Source organism: Emys orbicularis, chromosome 1 (assembly GCF_028017835.1).
Source record: "Emys orbicularis isolate rEmyOrb1 chromosome 1, rEmyOrb1.hap1, whole genome shotgun sequence".
Classification (NCBI taxonomy): Eukaryota; Metazoa; Chordata; order Testudines; family Emydidae; genus Emys; species Emys orbicularis.
The window spans coordinates 144,461,098-144,479,077 of NC_088683.1; the positions used below are offsets into that span (position 1 = coordinate 144,461,098).

General features: G+C 48.0%; 1 protein-coding gene across 1 annotated transcript in view; it reads right to left on the reverse strand.

Annotated features, from left to right (window-relative positions):
* Window positions 1-13,243: 13,243 nt before the first annotated feature.
* The window catches only part of LOC135886104 (alpha-2-macroglobulin-like), a gene marked incomplete at its 5' end in the record, with an annotated part of 34,034 nt that continues 29,297 nt past the window's right edge, over window positions 13,244-17,980 (reverse strand). Inside the window, 5 exons of the mRNA XM_065414010.1 lie at window positions 13,244-13,287; window positions 14,576-14,617; window positions 15,559-15,661; window positions 16,079-16,147; window positions 17,720-17,810. Coding sequence (XP_065270082.1) covers window positions 13,262-13,287; window positions 14,576-14,617; window positions 15,559-15,661; window positions 16,079-16,147; window positions 17,720-17,810 — 331 coding nt within the window. The remainder of the gene's footprint in view (window positions 13,288-14,575; window positions 14,618-15,558; window positions 15,662-16,078; window positions 16,148-17,719; window positions 17,811-17,980) is intronic.

Sequence of the window (17,980 nt, forward strand, 5' to 3'; positions counted from 1 at the left end):
CCTTACCCCATTAGCGAACTGTTGAAAGGAAAAGCAAATTTGAACCAAAAAATCAAAACATTTTATTTGAAAATGTCAGAACAAAATGTTCTGGGGTTTTTTGGAATTTGGTTTAAGGGGTTTTTTTCTAACCAAAATAATTTGCAAAAGTTTTGCTTTTTTCCAATCTGCATTTTTCACCAAAACGGAGTTTTGTGTAAACAATGTCACTCTGCTATAATCCCCCACCCGCACGGGCCCAGCTCCAGTCACTTCCAGTACAAACAATTGGAAAAGGTTATGCAATTGGCTGTGGATGATAACCCAGCCTTCACCTCCCTGTAGTCCTGGCCAAGGCGTGGGAAGTGAAAACATGTGAAGAGTTAGCACTTGAATAGTCCTTGGAGCATGGACTCAGAGTGCCCTGTCAACAGTGGGTTAATACCCTGCTGCACAGTCCCCTTTCTATTTACTCTCAAAGGAGATATTTTAATCCCCCAGCTGTCAGTTTGTGTGAGAGCGACTCCTGAAGTCATTGGCTGATTTTTTTTTTATGATACCTGAGGGATGAGATGAAATGGAAGCACTTGCGCTCCTTGAGTCCCAAAACATAAACAGCAGGCATGTGAATCCAACACACCAAATATAGAGCTGCAGGGGCCACAAAAATGTGGAGTAGAAACTTTTAACTTCATAATTGATCATGACAGATTGAAAGTGCCCCTGCAAAGTCATATGGAAGTTTATTGTGATGGATTCCCCCAGATGCCACCTGGAACTGGGGTACCACTGAGCCCTCTGACCCACCAGCCTGGCCTCCTTCTGACACTGTGCTGCTGTGACAAGCTGCAGACACGCTCCCGGTCTTACACCTCCACCAGCAAACACACAGGTAAGGACACACCCAGCTGCAGTTACATGCAGGCTCTCTGACCAGCCACTGCATGTGAACCAACGATAGAGGGGCTACAGCCAAAATAACTCCCAGCTCCCCAGCCTAGGACCCCAGAGCGGTACTGTGCTATCTTGGTCCAAACCCCAAACAGTATGAATTTATTATCCAGTTCACCTCCCACCCGCTCAATGTGGAGAGGAAATGCAGCAGCCCCTGCCCCTTGAGCTAAGATTTCCAGGCACTTCACTCCAAACTCACTGGTTTAGATTAAAACAAAACATGTTTATTAACTACAAAAGATAGATTTTAAGTGATTATAAGTGATAGCAAACAGATCAAAGCAGATTACCTAGTAAATAAACAAAAAATGCAAACTAAGCTTAATATACTAGATAGACTGGATATGAATAGCAGATTTTCATCCTTAGAGATGATACAAGCAGACTTGCAGATTCTTAAGGCACAGTGGCTGGTCTGCCAGGCGGGGATGCCGTAGCTCGGGCGGCCTCACCACCACCACGTCCTGGGTTTAAGAGCCTTTCCTTGCCAGCAATTTGTTTGCTGACTATCAGTCACCTTTTCCTGCCACCTGCTATGACCTCTGCACATCAATCTCTTAGTGATTTTCAGCTCTTTGCAGACTAGGCAGAAACTCTGTCCCACAATAACTGAGTGCAGCTGCAATTGAGCAATTCAAATAATAAAGAGGCTCCTAATGAATCCTATTTAGCCCTTTCTTTAAACAATGGGGAGCAACAGATTAAACCAGTGCAGAAACCCCTAAGAAGAAGCCATACCTCCTGGCTGAGCCACGCCACGCCGAGCCTCCATACCTCCTGGCTGAAATGAGAAAGCCTCCCCTCTAGTCTTACTTTCACAGGGTTCTGGTATTTGAGCCCCTGGTTTAACGAGGTCATTTCAGTTGAGGGTGATCCCCTCATTTGGGACAGATTAAGCACAGTCCTGCTTCCCTGTATTCATACAATAATTACAACAACATTGGTAACAGCATATCACTACCCCTGCATTTAGTACTGCAGTGATTTGTAACCCAACACCAGCCAAGGTTGACTATTTTGAGCAACAACACCCGCTCTATCTGCTGGATATCTAAGCAGAGGAGATGTTTTCATGTAAATACAGTTTGCTCCTGAAGTCTCTCCCCCTCCCAGCTAGCTGTCAGTAACCCACTTGATGAGCAAACCCCACAGTATTTTTGGGCGCTACAGGGATCTTTAGCTTTGGGGATTTGTCCGGCTTTGAGCAGGGGGTTTGACTAGATGATCTCCTGAGGTCCCTTCCAACCCTGATATTCTATGATTCTATGATTTAGCTTAGGTAAAAGAAGTGTTGCTGCAGAGCAAATGGGGAAGCTAAAAACACAAAAGAGTAAAGTTCAGAGAGAGAAGCAACCAGCTTAACCATAAATTGAATAATAGTGATAAGTACACAAGGCAGGCTAAACAAACATAACAGTTACATTATCAAAGGTTAATATCTGAGGTAGAAAAGAAAACAGAGAGAGAGAGAGAGAGAGAGAGAGAGAGAGATATCTCACCCACTCCACTCCACGAGACTTGAACTGGTCGGGGTTCCCAGCTGATGGTGGTAGCTCAGGGTCCTGAGTGCTGGAGACAGACAGAGCCCCCAGCACAATCAGTCAGGAGATAAAGTCCCAGTGGAACTGATGCAGAGTTTGGGTCCATACATCAGAACACTTACTTGAACATAGCTAGGCATTTTTGTAGAGAAACAACAATGGTTCAAGGGAGAACACTAGATTTGTTTTGGGTAAACTGATGACACAAGGGTTTTCTTTAGGCTAGACAATAGGAGCTGATTACTCTTGGCTATGGGTGGTGTTTTCTTCCAGGGAGCTCACAATGCAACTAGGCAGCTTCAGTATTTTGGATATCAATCAAGGATTCATTACTAGAATTGGTCTGATAACTGCTGAGCTGGGTGTGTGCAGGCGTAGGTTCATTAACATCTGGAATAGAGATCCCCCATGATGCAGTGCTTCCCTGCTTTTCTGGTCCCAGAGTTCAGTGCGGTTCTCTGTTCTCTATTCTGTATGCTAATGGAGATGTCTCTCTGTCCCATCTTTCATGCAGATGAGGCTAGGGGAGTGGCCGCTGTTCTCCATTCTGTATACTAATGAAGATGCCTTAATCTTGTCACCCTTGTCAGGAGGGGTCTAGGTGTGTCTCCCAATGCCCTTCATTGCTCTCTGCAAGTCTTTTCTCTGATTGGTTTTGGTTCTAGCAGAGACTGGTGGTGGGGGGTGTTTCATGAGTCAGACAGGCTAGATACTGTGCCCTGGTTCCCCAAGAACACAGAGCTGACTGGTATCAATATCAACCTCCCTGACTGGATGTCTGTCATATACATCTTGTACATGGTAGATTGCAGGACTGCTACTAGCAGGTCATGCTTCTGTACTAGATATCCACTGGCTACAGCGCTTCCTTCCCAAAGATGCACCAGATGTGTTCACTATGCGATTCTTTAATGCACTGCCAGGATTCAGAACGGCTGTTTTGAGCTTAAGTATATTATACATGGTGCCACCTAATGGCTGAACAGTACAATACAGTTTAGCATTCCCTTGCATCTCCCGCTTTAAGTTCTATGTTCCTACTATTTACAACATTTACACTATCACACTCTTTACAGATCAGTCTGTTTAGTATCTCTCAGCTGTACTGGTTTTTTAATTACACAACCCAAAGATATAACAACGTGGTCATATGGCTGCCCATTAATTGCAACTATTGTCTCTGGTCAGTTTGGAATCTTTGAGTATTCTTGTTCTTCATCTGCCACCTGTAGAGTTTGCTGTGTTGATTGTTCTTTCTGAGGAACAAACTATAAATGTTGATGGTTTCTGCTGAACTCTCCACTGTTGATCTCAATCACATATGATTGGGCGCTGAATTCTTTTTCTTTAGGACACCTGGAGGTGTCCATCCTTTTTCTTCATCCAGTTTGATACAGACAGGGTTATTGGGTTCTAGACCCAGCAGTTCTCTGAGTGTCATCTGTTGCAAAAGTGTTCATAAGCTCTTTTAGCCAGCTTATTTATCCAATGTGGCTACTCTCTTTGTGTTTGGCCACTTTGGAGTTAGATTCTTTTCCAAAGTTGGAATAGTATTTCTGAGTTGTCTTCCCATCAGAAGTTATGCTGGACTATATCCAGCAGCTGTTATTGGTTTTGATCTGTAACTCAGAAGAGCAAGGAATGGATGTTTCTGCTGTAGGATTTTCTTGGCTATCTGATAGCTCTCTCAGCCTTTCCAGTCACCTGTGAGTAATATGGCTGCTAGTAATATGATCAAAATCATATTTCATACAGAATGACTTAAATTTTGCTGCAAGGAATTGTGGCCCATGTGGCCCTATCACAAATTGCTCTGAAATGAGAAAATATGCACTTCAGTTTCTCAATAACAATAACACTGCAGCATTTTGTGTCTTTCAAGTACATTATTTCTCTATGCCTAGAAAAATAGTCCACTACAACTAGGTAATGATGTCCTCTGAATTTCCATAAATCTGCAGCTAGTCTTTTCCAAGGTCTGTCTGGTAGAAGTGTTTATACACTGTATGGTTCAGCATTGTCTCTTACACTTATTTGTACTGGATAGCCTTTCAAAAGTCCAGTATAATCAAATCCTCCACTGAGTTCTTCCTCCTTTCTCACTAGGCCCATCATGGTTGCCACATTGCTGCTGAGATGGCTGTTGGTCTTTGATCCTTTGATCAGGTGCACTCTGAATATGTAGCTTTTGTCTTTATAAATTGTTTCTACGGTGAACTGGCCTATGCAGTTCAGAATACCTCCTGGGCGACTCAGAGCTGGGTCAGGTGATCTCAGCTGTGGGAGGGATTGAAGGTGATTGTAAATCCCTTCTGAGATGACTGTTACATCTTCTCCTCAGTCAATTTTAAAGTCAATAGTCTTTCCATGGATATTCACTTTCATTCTCTATCTGATTTTCTGTAATATGAATCAACCCTCTGACTGCTTTGGTACAGCAGAAACTGCAAAATGTCCATATTTTGTGCATTTTTATTACATCTAATGCCTTTGGCTAGATGTACACCTGTGGGCTACAAATTTTTCCACATCTTGTACATTTATTGTGAAAGGCTTTGTAGTTTGCCTGGAATTTCTTCATAGCCTCAGGGCTTTTATGGTAATGACTTTTAGCACTCATGCTGTGTGTGTTTACAGCTTCTAACCTAGTTTCATGATTTTCAAGTTGACCTGCCTTTTTGTTTTGCTCTTTGGCTAGTTGGACTGCTTTGCTATCTGTACGGTTGTGGGTAGATTTAAATGATGTTTCTCTTTAATTGTGGTTGCTGCGAGAGGCTTTTATCTGTTAATCTAATTGTTAGCCTCCCTCTGATAGTTTCATGTTTTGCAGTCCCAAAATCACAGTTGTTAACAAATACATGCGGAGCTCTTATAAAACATTCTACATTTTCTCTTGGTTCCTGACTTCTCTGGGGGTAAACATGCTCTATCACAAACCACATCTCTCTGAAGTATAAAGTATGCATCATACATAGTCAGAACCCTTCCCCATAGCACAAATTAAAGAAAATATCTGAGTATCTCCCATTTCCTGGTGGAATTTTGTAGCAATGCAAAATCTTGCAAAATACTGCTTCCAGTCTATTCATTCTGAAGTTCTATCAAAGCTGAAATTCAGTCTAGGGCATTGTTGATAAGATCAATCATCCAATCTTTGTTGCTGTTTTCTTTCTGTTCCTGTTCTCTTCTAGCACTAGTTTACTCCTGAACACCTCATACATGATAGGTGGCAGGACGGCTACTAGCAGGTCAGGCTTCTGTACCAGGTATGGACTGGTTACAGAGCTTCCTTCGCAGAGAGATACACCAGATGTATTTGCTATAAGATGCTTTATTTTGCTTTAATGCTATTTGCTTTAATGAACTGCCAGGAATGACTGTTGTGAGCTTAAGTAAAATATGTTACATGTGACACCACCTAGCGGCGGAACAATATAATACAATTGGTTGGAATGATCTGTCCCTTTCCCCAGAAACTGATTCATCAGGGTCTGATCCCTCATTTTACTGCTCTCTCTTTCCTTGTCCTCTCTCCCCAAAAACCACCCTCTCAAAAGCAGCTGAGGCAAAACCCCAGTGCTTGGAGAGGGGAAGGAGAGGATGAGGGTCTTTTTATCCTATGAATTGTCTCACAAGTCAGATGGTGCCTCACCTCTGTGAGAGAGCTCTTGACGGGAACAAAACCAGACAGCATCTTTACCTCCATTAGATCACATTAGAGCCCTCACACCTCTCAGTGTAGCTGGAATGAGGAGAAGAGGATTGTTAGCAGCTTCACTGCCTGTACCACTTGGCCACGCCGGAGAAGCTCCTGGTACTGAGTGACTGAAGGGGTAAATACTATGAACAACATGAAAGGCTGGTTCCCCCACCAACCCCCATGCCAGCAGAATAGCCTCCATCCCCAGAGTCTGGCTCCACAGAGAGCTGAGTTCTCTGTGGATCTGTGAAGGGTCCACGTACCTGACAGCCATGCTCAGGGAGAAGGCAGAATTGCTCTCAGGCAGAGACACGTTGTACCACAGAATTGTGTGCCACCCACACAAAGCTACAAACCACCAGCCATAAGGGTGCACTATGATGGGGCAGGGGTTCCCACTCCCATAGAGCAGCCAGCATGTGGTTTTAGAAACTGAAAAATTATAAAATGAACACTAGCTGTGTTTTTGTAGGACCTACAATATTTTTCTAGAATACAGGAAATTAGAGATTGGAAGGCTCTGCTAGGTCCTGTCTTGTCCATTCCTTCCCTTGCACTAGCCAATGCAGTATTGTGCCCAGCAGTCTGTTCTCTAGGGCTTTGTCTGCTCTTACATATAAGAGTGACCTGCAAAGGAAAGGAAGAGCTGGGCTTGTGCCTTTGTTATGTTGCTTTATGCTGCACAGAGAAGACCTGAAAAACTTTCTTTCCTTAAGGTTTCCATCCCCCACCCACTTTTTTAACATTAATCTCATTGGCCCTGTAATAAATTAAAGGGGGGGGGGTAGCTCCCTTTTATGGACACCCAGCCAGCCAGTAGCTATAAAATCCCTCTTAGTAGCTGTTCTCTACTGCTTTACCTGTAAGAGTTAAAAAGTCTCACTGTGATGCATAGGTAAAAGGAAGTGAGTGGGCACTTGGCCAAAAGAACCAATGGGAAGGTTAGAACTTTTTAAAATTGAAACAAGACTCCCCTTTTGTCTGTCTGTTGTTGTTCTCGGGGAGAGGCAGACAGGGCTGCAGTTATGCTGTAAGAAGCTTTGGGTCAGGTACAAAAAATCATCGGTATCATACCTAGAAACTACTCATTTGAAATCCCAGATATGTAAGTAGATCAGGAAATGTCTAGGAAAATGTGATTAGGTTTATTTCTTTTTATTTCTTTATGGCTTGTGGACTTCTCTGTGCTAATCCTAAATGCTTTTGTTTTGCTTGTAACCTTTAAGCGGGACCTCAAGAAACTATACTTGATGCTTAATCCTTGTATTTGCTCTTTTTAAATAGTCTAAGTTTTCCAGGTGCATTTTCTTTCTTTTTGTTTTTAATAAAATTTAACTTTTTAAAAAACAGGATTGGATTTTTGTGTCCTCGGAGGTTTGTGCGCATGTTGTTTAATTAGCTGGTAGCAACAGTTTATTTCCTTTGTTTTTCTTTCTCAGCTCTTCCCTTGGGGCGGGGGGTGAACGGGCTTGAGGGGACCCCACAGGGAGGAATTCCCAAGTGCGCCTTCCTGGGTTCTCAAAGGGGTTTTGCAGTTGGATGGTGGCAGCATTTACCAAGCCAGGGTCAGAGAGAAGCTGTAACCCTGGGAGTTTAATACAAGCCGGGAGTGGCCAGTATAAATTTTTAGAATCCTTGCGGGCCCCCACCTTCTGCACTCAATGTGCCAGAGTGGGGAATCAGCCTTGACAGGCCTTGTTTTTCTTGAAAGACTCTATGTCTGGTTGCAGAAATAATGGTTACTTAGGCCATGTCTGCACTACAAAATTATGTCAATGTAACTTACTTCAGCGTACAGCCACTGCAGTTATTTAATCACTTGTGTGTGTGTGCGCACTTGGCTCCTTGTGTCGCTGGCGTGTGTCCTCACCAGAAGCACTTTTATCGATTGTGTTGTCAGTGTGGGGCGTTGTGGGATGGCTATTGAAAGCCAGTAACAGTTGATGTAAGCAATGCAGTGTCTACACTGATACCGCATTGACCTAATTACATTGACAGTCACTGTACGCCGCTTGGTGTTATTAAGTTAGCATAGAGAGGCACTTCCATCAGTAGGAGCCACAATTAAGTGAAGACACTTCCACTTCCACAGCTAAGTCGATGCAAGGCAGCTTATGTCAACCTATCCCTGTAGTATAGACCAGGCCTTAGCTGTATTGTATCTTGTTCTTCAAGATGTATTGCACATGTCTATTCCACTCAGGTGTGCAGGGACCAATCACAGAATTCCTCGGCAATACCCATATATACCCTGCATGACTTTTTGGCCCTCACCCAGGATATATAAGAGCGGTGCTGCTCCAGCCCCGTTCAGTTCCTTCTCACTGGCAAGGGCCTGGGCCAGAGCTCGCCGAGCAGTTTACCTCATGGTTTCTTCAAGTGATGCTGTCAGCTAGTTTAGCTTGTGTCTCTAGTGTGTGTAGTTAGTTAACAGTTGAGAACCTGTTTCCTTTCTTTCTTTCTTTCTTTCTGGTTTACTGTTTTTTTTTTGGGGGGGGGGGGGGTTAATTTTTATTCTTTGGTGCTCTACTCCATTTCTGATGCAGTGCTCCCTGTTCATCATGTGCGGTTTCTATTCCAAATAGTGACCCACACTTGTGCTCTTTGTACCCTGGTGAGGGGCATATTAAAGAGAGGTGCAGTAACTGTCATTCTTTTAAATAGAGAACACAGATTTTATCCATGGTTGGACAATAAGGGCCAGATGGAGAAAAGACCATCAAATATAAATAGCAAAACTACAAGAGACAGCAATATGAAATAATATTATAGTTTGGTATGTAAGTTAATGTAGCCTCAAACTGCATCTATCTAGGTTGCATAGAGGTTCATGGGAATTGTAGTTCAGGCTCCATGTACCCCCATTCTCCCTATGAGCAAGAGTCCTTGACCAGATTACACCTTCCATAATGCATCATGGTGATCCATCTGACTGAGCCATGTGATGCATCATTAAAGTCACATGACTGCAGGTGCATTATGAGATATGTAGTCCTGCCAGAGCCTGACCTGGGGTGGGGAGAATGGGGGCATATGCAACCCAAATTGCATCTCTTGAGGCACCATGCACCTTACGCAGATGTAGTTCAAAGGGGAACTGATTCAAAGCTAAACATTTAGATTCAGTGCAACAACCAAGAACAAAATGTGTCGTTTTGAGAGTATGGAAACATTCCATTTCACTAGAAAAGATTGAAACAATATATGTTGTCATTTCTGAATCAATATTTTTTTGCAACTTTTTATTCTGCAAAAAATGTTACTTCTAATGTTCATCCCATTTTCTCTCAGCTCTAATTTAAATCCAGTTCATTTTGTAGACAAGGTCTTTTTTAAAAGCATAGTGCAGATGGGACTGTTAGTGTGTAAATAATAGAGAATCGCAGCAGGACACAAAGCACTTATCTTCAGGTAATGCACTGCAGCAGTGGCAATGTAGCGCTTTAGTAAAGACACTACTATGCCAAAGAGAGAACTTCTCCCATCATGTGGTTAATCCACTTCCTCAAGAGGCATTAGCTATGTCAACAGGAGAAGTTCTCTCATTAACATAGCGCTGTCTACACTGGGGGTTAGGTCAACATAACTACGTTGCTCAGGGGAGAAGACCTAGTCAAGGACACATGAAAATAAGGTGAAAAGCCAGAAAATCAGATGCAGGGTTTTCTTTGTTCAGAGAGAGAACACTCCTGGGACAGACATGCTGAGAAAAGGCTGAATAAAGCAACATATGAAGAGATTTTGAAAGAACTAAATATGCATAGTTTGGCGAAATAATGCATAACTAGAAGGCACAATAATTCACTACATGCATTTAAAAAGGGTATGTGACATTGCACCCTATATGATTTTATGAAAATATTCTAATGAGTGTGAATATAATGTAACTGGAATATGCTTCATGAAAAAGGTCTCTTATAAGGTATCATTACAAAGCTTATAATCTACTGAGTGTGTTCATCCTATTTGTATGAATGTATCATTCTTGTGTAACCCTTCTGCCCGTATGAGTTGGCAGCAACAAGGGCCGGGTTCAGTATCTAGGGGTTCCGTTTCAATAACACAATGCAAAACCGGCTCGAGCCCCCACCCAGTGACCTGGGACAATTACATACCACCCCCCGGGCGCCTCTAAAAGGCAATACTTCCCCTCTCGCAAGCACAGAGTCTGAGTGTAGCAAAATCCTTTTAATAAAGGTGGGAAACAATGCAGCATTATGTTGGGGAAACACCACAAACAGGATTCATAACACAAACCATGAGCAAAAGACCCACCCCCAAGTAAGTTTGGCAGTGTCCTTTTCCCCTCAGGATTTTAAGTCCAGCAACCCAAAAAATCACCCAAAAGTCCAACAACCCAAAAGTCTCTGTCCCTGGTTAGTGCAGCCCCAGAGTTCAAAAGTTTATCTGCAGAGCTTTACCTCCCACCCGGGGGAGGGGGCACAGCAGTGTAAGGGGCACCTTACGTGGTCCAAGGCCAACTGCCCCATCTCTCCATGGGGGTTCTGCTGCAGCCTTCACCACAAGTGACTCCACCAGCCACTCTGCTCCACCAGCTGTACCATGAGCCACTCCAGCCATTCTGCAAACTGTTCTGCTCTATCAGCCACTCAGCAACATATCATCAGGCCTCCCCACCAACAATTTCAGCTCTTACCAGTTTTAGTTCTTTAGTGATTTCAGCTTGTAGTAGGAGAGTCTCCATGCTGGTACACCAGTGGCCCAAAGTGAAATCAGCTCAACAGCCTGTAACTAGACTCTTAACAGAATTAAAATTAGCTTTGATATTCCACAGTAGAAAAAGAAAAGACAGAGAAGGAAGGAAGAGAAACAGATATAATTGGTATTTCAGGCCCTCAAACAGGGTCTATACCATCAGGTAGAGATACCAGCCCCCACACCCCCTCTCAATCCACTGGGTTTTGGAACCCATGTCCCTTGTCTAGCGAGTGCTACTTAGTTGATGGCGAGTCCCTCTGTCATAAAACAGTTCCATTGTCCTTGATTCACATAATCAGGGTAACAACACTTTATTCTTCTGCCCCAATAACAGAGAAACTGGGGATCCCACAGCAGCCAAAGTGACCATTTGAGCTGCTGTGGGCTCATGCTAGGCGGGGTGAGTGTGCCTATGCAAACAAGATCAGCCCCTGAATTTCTTTTCCACAACTCGCCACAATTCACCACCAGATGTCAGGGTAGAACTCATCCTGACTCTGCTCACACTTGTATCTGAAACTAGATATATAAAATATAACTCTGAGGACCTATTGTAATTATGCAAAGTGTGAGCCATTAATGGTGGTTTGGAATCTTGATGGCTCCCATTAACCAGGACAATTGTCTGTAGATAGCTCTGTTTTACTTGTAAGTCTTCCTGTATACATGTGTGCTGGCAAGTGGGTAATGAAGTTTTACAGTGGCATGTGAACATGTCACCTGAACTGGAATCCATCTTCAACCTGGTGCTTTTCCATTTAGAAAGAAAGGTGGGAACCCAGAGAGGGACAAAAGATTCCCGTCTTATGCAAAAGATATATAAGGGAGTGGAACAGAACAAAGGGGGCTGCAGTCATAAGAAATCCCCTAGCTACCATCTGAGCTGGAACAAGGACTGTACCAGGGGAAAGGATTGTACCCAGACTAGGAAGGGGTCCAGTCTGGGATAGAAGCTTATTGAAACATCTGAGGGTGAGATTTCATCTGTATTCAGTTTTCTTACTGTATTAGGTTTAGACTTGTGTGTTTTATTTTATTTTGCTTGGTAATTCACTTTGTTCTGTCTGTTATTATTTGGAACCACTTAAATCCTACTTTTTGTACTTAATAAAATCACTTTTTACTTATTAATTGACCCAGAGTATGTATTAATACCTGGCTGGGGGGGGGGGGGGGGGGAAGGCAGCAAACAGCTGTGCATATCTCTCTATCAGTGTTATAGAGGGCGAACAATTTATGAGTTTATCCTGTATAAGCTTTATATAGAGTAAAACGGATTTATTTCGGGTTTGGACCCCATTGGGAACTGGACATCTGGGTGTTGGAGATAGGAACGCTTCTTAAGCTGTTTTCAGTTAAGCCTGCAGCTTTTAGGGGACATGGTTCAGACCTGGGTCTGGGTTTGTAGCAGGTTAGCGTGTCTGGCTCAAACAGGCAAGGTTCTGGAGTCCCAAGCTAGGAGGGAAAACAGGCTCAGAGGTAGTAGAAGCACATCAGGTGGCAGCCCCAAAGGCTGTTTCTGTGATCCAACCCGTCATAGGGTAAATAACAAAAGAAGAGGGGACATTATTTAGGGGACTTGAACAGGTAAAATTAGGAGTAAATGGGCTGAAACCGAGAAAAGGGGAGCGTTTCAGGAAACATTTTCTAACTGTGAAGGGGCTCTCAGACTGTGGAGTAGTTTCCCAAAGGGAAGGGGGTTGGAAGTCCCATTAGCTGAGGCACTTACAACTAGTATTATATAAATCCCTGAAACATGCCATTCAATTCTAGGACAAACCACTTGTCAAAATGCTACGCGCTGTGGCCAGTTGGCACTTCATGGGAGCAGCAGGGATGGAACTTACAGGCTGGTGTTCCAAATCCCCAGGCCTTAACCACTTCATCCAAAGGAGACCCCACTACATGTTAGCCGTATCAGGCCCCAGCACACAGCTGAGTATTTCTGTTTCCATCCTGTAGCGGGCAGAGAGACTCTACAGTCCCACAGTTCATGTTTACAAGTAAGGAACATCCCGCACTAGTCGCTAACTGGAAAAGGTGAGGGCTATTGGACACAATGGTGCTTAGCAGATATTTTCCCACAGACCCTGTCCCCCGGCTGGCTGCGCAGGGCAGAGCCCTAGCTGGATGGGACAGACCTTGGCCTGAGAAGTCCTGGGTGAAGCTGTGATCTGGGGCTGAACAGGGATAAGGGGGCTGGGAACAGAGAGGCCAGGAGCCATTGGTCAGTTTGGTGAATTCATTGATTAGTAATATTTGTTTCCCTCTTGCTGCTGTTTTCTTTCCGTCGCTCCATCCAACCGCCTCAGCCTGCACAGGGGCTAAGCAGGTGGGATGCAGGAGGCTCGGAACACGACTCCATCCCTCACACATTGCTCTGCTCGGCTCCCACTGTGAGGGGGAAAGGAGCAGGAAAAGGAGGGGTTTAGAGAAGAGAAATGCCACGCCTTCCCCAGGCCTTGGTACAGAGCCAGCAACACACATCCAGGGCTGGGCACGGTTGCTCCACTGCAGGGAACACAGCACTGCCAGGGCCCTGGACAGGAGATTCCATGGCCCTGACCTCTCCCTACCAGGGGCAGGGCCATGCTTCATCTGCCTCCACACAGGGCGTTTCAGAGCTCTGGGGAGTTGCAGCACAGGATCCAGCGCTGGCTGTGTCAGCCTAAGGTCCGGCTAGAACCATCCCTGCTGTGTCTGACACTGCAGAGCAGCTATGTGGCAGGGAGACAGCCCAGCTGGAATGGACGTGGGGCAACAAGATACTCGGTGCCATAGACATGCTGAGGCTCAGCTCGGACATTTACTTCGGGAGCGAGGTGCAGATCCGAGGAGCACGTTCTCTCCCCGCCCCTTTGTTCCTATGGGACCCAGCGCAGACTGGAGTGAATCCATTTACACAAGAGCCATCAGTGCCCAGGGGAGGGAAGGGAGCTCCCTGCACGGGGACTGAGCAGCTGCCTGTGGATCAGCGCCAGGGGGAATGGAGCCCAGAGAAGCCCCTGGATGCTGAGATCCTTCCCTGGGCCTCTCAGACCTGCAGAACAAGGGCTGGGAAAAGGAGGCTTCTGCTGAGTCCTGCTGTTGGGAGACCCTCCCCTCCTCTGTCTGTCTGGCTCTCCTGTGCTTTGGTTCTTTCATTCACTCTCTGATCCTCCCTGTCACGGATATTTTGGCTCCTCTGATCCTAGCCAGAAGCAGAAAGTTCAGACCCAGCTGCTGGGGAAAGGGGGGTGCAAGGAATCTGAGCTTAGAGGACAGGCTGAGTGGTCTCAGGTTCTTATTTGATCTGAGCCCGGGACAGCCCATCTCTAAAAACGTCACAGAAACAAGTGACCCAGTGAGATGGCAGGGACTTGCTGGCTCTGATTGGGCTGGAGCCTTCGCCCGCCCCTGGAAGAGTCTCTCACAAACCACTGCAATGACAGTTTCAATACGGCTCACGAGGCAGAGGCTGCAGCAGGGAGATGTGTAAAGTGAGGGATGAAAGGAGCATCTATCCCCCGGAATAAGCAAAGACGCCATCAGTGCAGGCAACAAACCCCTGTGCAGGGGAAAAAAGCCACCAGCTCCGACTGCACCGGGGATGCACTGCCTGGAGCTGAGCTCTCGCAGTGGGGAGTAGATCCGGGGGTGCGGTGAGCAGGACGAGGGGAGGAAATGGCTCTTCATACGCTACCTTTGCTGCAGGGGGCGCTGTACTCAGCGATGGCAAATTCATCTGGAAGACACGAGGGAAGGGAAATGTGATCAGGGCTGTGTGAGACCCAAGCAGGACTCCTCGCACTTCCACCAGGCCCTGCGGCAGAGAGCTGGCACCGCACCAGAGATCTCAGGCAGGAGGGGAGGGAGCCCTGTCTCCAGGGACACTGGGGGAACCTCAGCTGGGCTCCATGGGAGGAAGGCAAAGGTTACCCCAAGGCTACAGCACAACAGGCATCTCCAGCGGGTCTGTGCCAGGTGCCCTATGGCCGTTTGCACCTCGTCTGACACACGACCACCGGGGTTGCCGTTGGGCTCTGGTTTTGTCACCCGATGTCCTAGCTGGGGAGGTGGAGGAGCGAATGTGCCTCCCCCAGATCACACCCAGAGCTGGGATCTCAGGGCAGGATCTGAACCCAGGACCCTCCCAGATCCCTTTGGCTCTGACCCACCTGGGTTGGCACCTTCCCTCTACAGTGCGGGAGGGGTCTGGGGCTCATGGTGCGAGCATGAGGCCAGTGGAATATGATCCTTCGCCCATAATCCCGGTGTGGCCCACACTCTCATCTGGGAGAGGGGTGACGCTGTTGAGATGGGCCTGTTGTGTCCAGAGATGAGAGGGGGACGCTGTCTGCATGGGACAAACCAGTGTCAGGGATGGTGGTGGCAGGGCCATTCAGCTCAGTGGAAGCAGGAGGAGAAGGGAATGGGGTTTGCCCTTTGAACCTGCATGGGCAGTCGCTGAGGAGGCAGCGCTGGCGTGAGGTTCCCAGCTCAGCCCCAGCCCTGTCCCCACCCTCAGGAGGCAGCACAGGAGTGGGGAGGTGGATCATCGAGAGAACGAGGCCAAACACAATCCCGAGCCCAGAGGGTCCCCCTGTGGCTTTGACTGTGGCCTCTCCCCTCCCTGTGACAGGCCCATGGGAGCTAACGTCCCCCCAGCCCTGCCCCCACACGCACCCGTCTCGTAGTAATCGTAGACTTTCACCAGTGCCGGCTTCAGGCTCTGCACGGGGAAGTCCTGCTCCACCGCGAAGGAGAAGCTCTGAGTCACATTGCTCACCTGGGGTCAGGGGGAAACAGACGAGACTCAGGAGGACGCTCTGAGCCACCTCATCCTCTCCTTCCCCATCTCCCCTCCGTGTTCCCCCATTGCTCCCCCCCATGATCCTGCAGGTGCAGCATCTGCCCCCCTTGGCTGCAGGGCCTGGCAAGGATCAGGCCCTGGGGGAGGAGGAAGAAGCCCTGCCCTCCCCCGCCCTGGGTACGAGCCGCTCTCCCCGGTACCCGTAGGCTCTGTATGTTGGGGGAGCAGGAAGTGCTGAAGGGAAATACTGAGGAGCAGCAGCAGCTGGCGGAGGATACATGGGTTTCTCTTTCCTGGCCCTGGCCTGGGAGATTCCCTCCACTCAGTGCCTCTATCGCGGGTACGATGGGGGTGACTCTCCTTCGCCCATCCTGGCCCCACCTGAGCGCTCACCTGCTCCATGTAGAGCAGCACGTGATTGGTGCTCAGTTCTGTGCGGTGGATGTGGTTATGTCCTTCCAGCTGCCAGCGGCCAAGGGAGAGAAGCAGGATGTTACTGAGCCCCGCTTCGAACCCCCCCAGAGCCCTAAGCAATGGGATGCTGGTGCCTTAAAGGAAGGGGTGGAGTCTCTAGCGTGGCCCTACCCACCTAGTGCACTGAGGTGTGAAATGCCCCAGACTGAGAGCATCCGAATTCCAAAACCTGACCCAGAGACCAGGCCGCCACCACCCACCACGCTGCCCACCATGTGGCACCGTGCCCGTGGCTGCCAGTGGCAGCAAGAAGACTGCGACCGTGGCAGCAAGCCAGGATGGATTGGGAGACAGCTCAGCAGACAGAGGACTTAGAGGAGCACTAGCCTGGACTCCCCGAACTCCGATACCCCCGGTAAGACTAAGGGCCCCAGCTGGCAACAATCAGACACCCTCCCTGCCTCACAGGCACTTGGAGTCACCCTTGTCCATGCCAGAGCCCTCCCACAATGACTGGGTGCAGGGGGTGGTGTTAGGAGGTTCTTGCTTAGAGGTGCTGGCAGCTGTATGGCTGGACCTGGGGCCAGCTTCCTGACCAGGCAGTCCATCCCCACGGGTGGGTGCACGGCTCTTTTAGTGAGTCAGCCCCGTGGTGGGCAGGCCCCTATGGGGCTACCTGCCACCGTGGATCATCCGGTTTGGCAAAGAGTGTGGGGGGTGTTGCAGTGTGTGTGGGGGGGTGTTATGTGGGGAAGGTGGGAGGAATATATCCTCAGTACTTACGGTGGTTGTTCAAGGAGTGGTGCATTTGGGGCTTGTTTTGAGACTCATTTGGGCTTGTCGTTTTGAAATATCTGGCAACCCTAAGTCACCCTGTGGGACTGGGCCTCTATCAAGTGCAGCATCAGCTCAGTGTCTGACCCGTCCCCTGAGGGGAGGGTTGTGGCTGTGGGCACTGCCTTCCCTGTTCTCACAGGCTTCATTAATCTGGTGAGATCTCACCTCAGGGCCCTTGAAGGGGCACCTCCCACCATCTGGGTCTCCCTGAGAAGATGCAGGGCCTGGGGTGGGCTCAGGAGTTGCAGTGTGTGTGTGGGGGGGGGGGGCGGGAGGGGGTTCTTGGGCCTGGGGGAGCAGAGAGGGTCACAGGGAGGTGGAGGCTCCTCACTCTCTCTCCCAAGCACCCCACGAGCCCATCCTGACTTCCCCTTACAGGAACGTTGCCCCCTCCAAGGGAGACTGTGAGGTGCTTCCAACTGGGCCCGCTCACCCTGTGCATAACCATTTATCAGGGAGTCACTGAGTGGGAGCTCAGGGGGATGGGACAGGACGGGGAAGGAGTGGGAGATCAGGGGAGGGTCAGAAAGAAAAGATGGGATCAAAGAGACGGGAGACAAGGGGGGTCCTGATGCTGGAGAAGGGACTAGGAAGGGGCCAGACTGCAAATGAGGGGTTGGGGTTTGGAGCTAACCTGGGGCCAGCTACCCCTCAAGTGAGGTTGGAGTCAAAGGGCCCTGGATGGCCACTGCGTGAGGTTGGGGTTGTGGGGAGCTGGATTCCGCTGGGGTGTGGGGCAGATACCCCTGGGGAGCTGCCGCCCATACACAGAAGGGCCGTTACCTTCCTCACTGATGTTTTCACAGGGATGAATCCTGACAGCATCTTAACGTCAACGATGACCATGTTGGAGACGGGGCGTTTCCCTGTGTAACTGGGAGACCAAGCAGGAAATGAAACAAGGTTTCATACATCTCAGCACAGAGCTGATGCACCTCAACCCTGACCTGCAGCATCTCCCACCCTCAGTGGCCCCCTGTCCTGCCACTACCTTTCACTGCTGCCCTACAGCCCCTGCTATTCCAGTCCTGGGCTCCCCACACA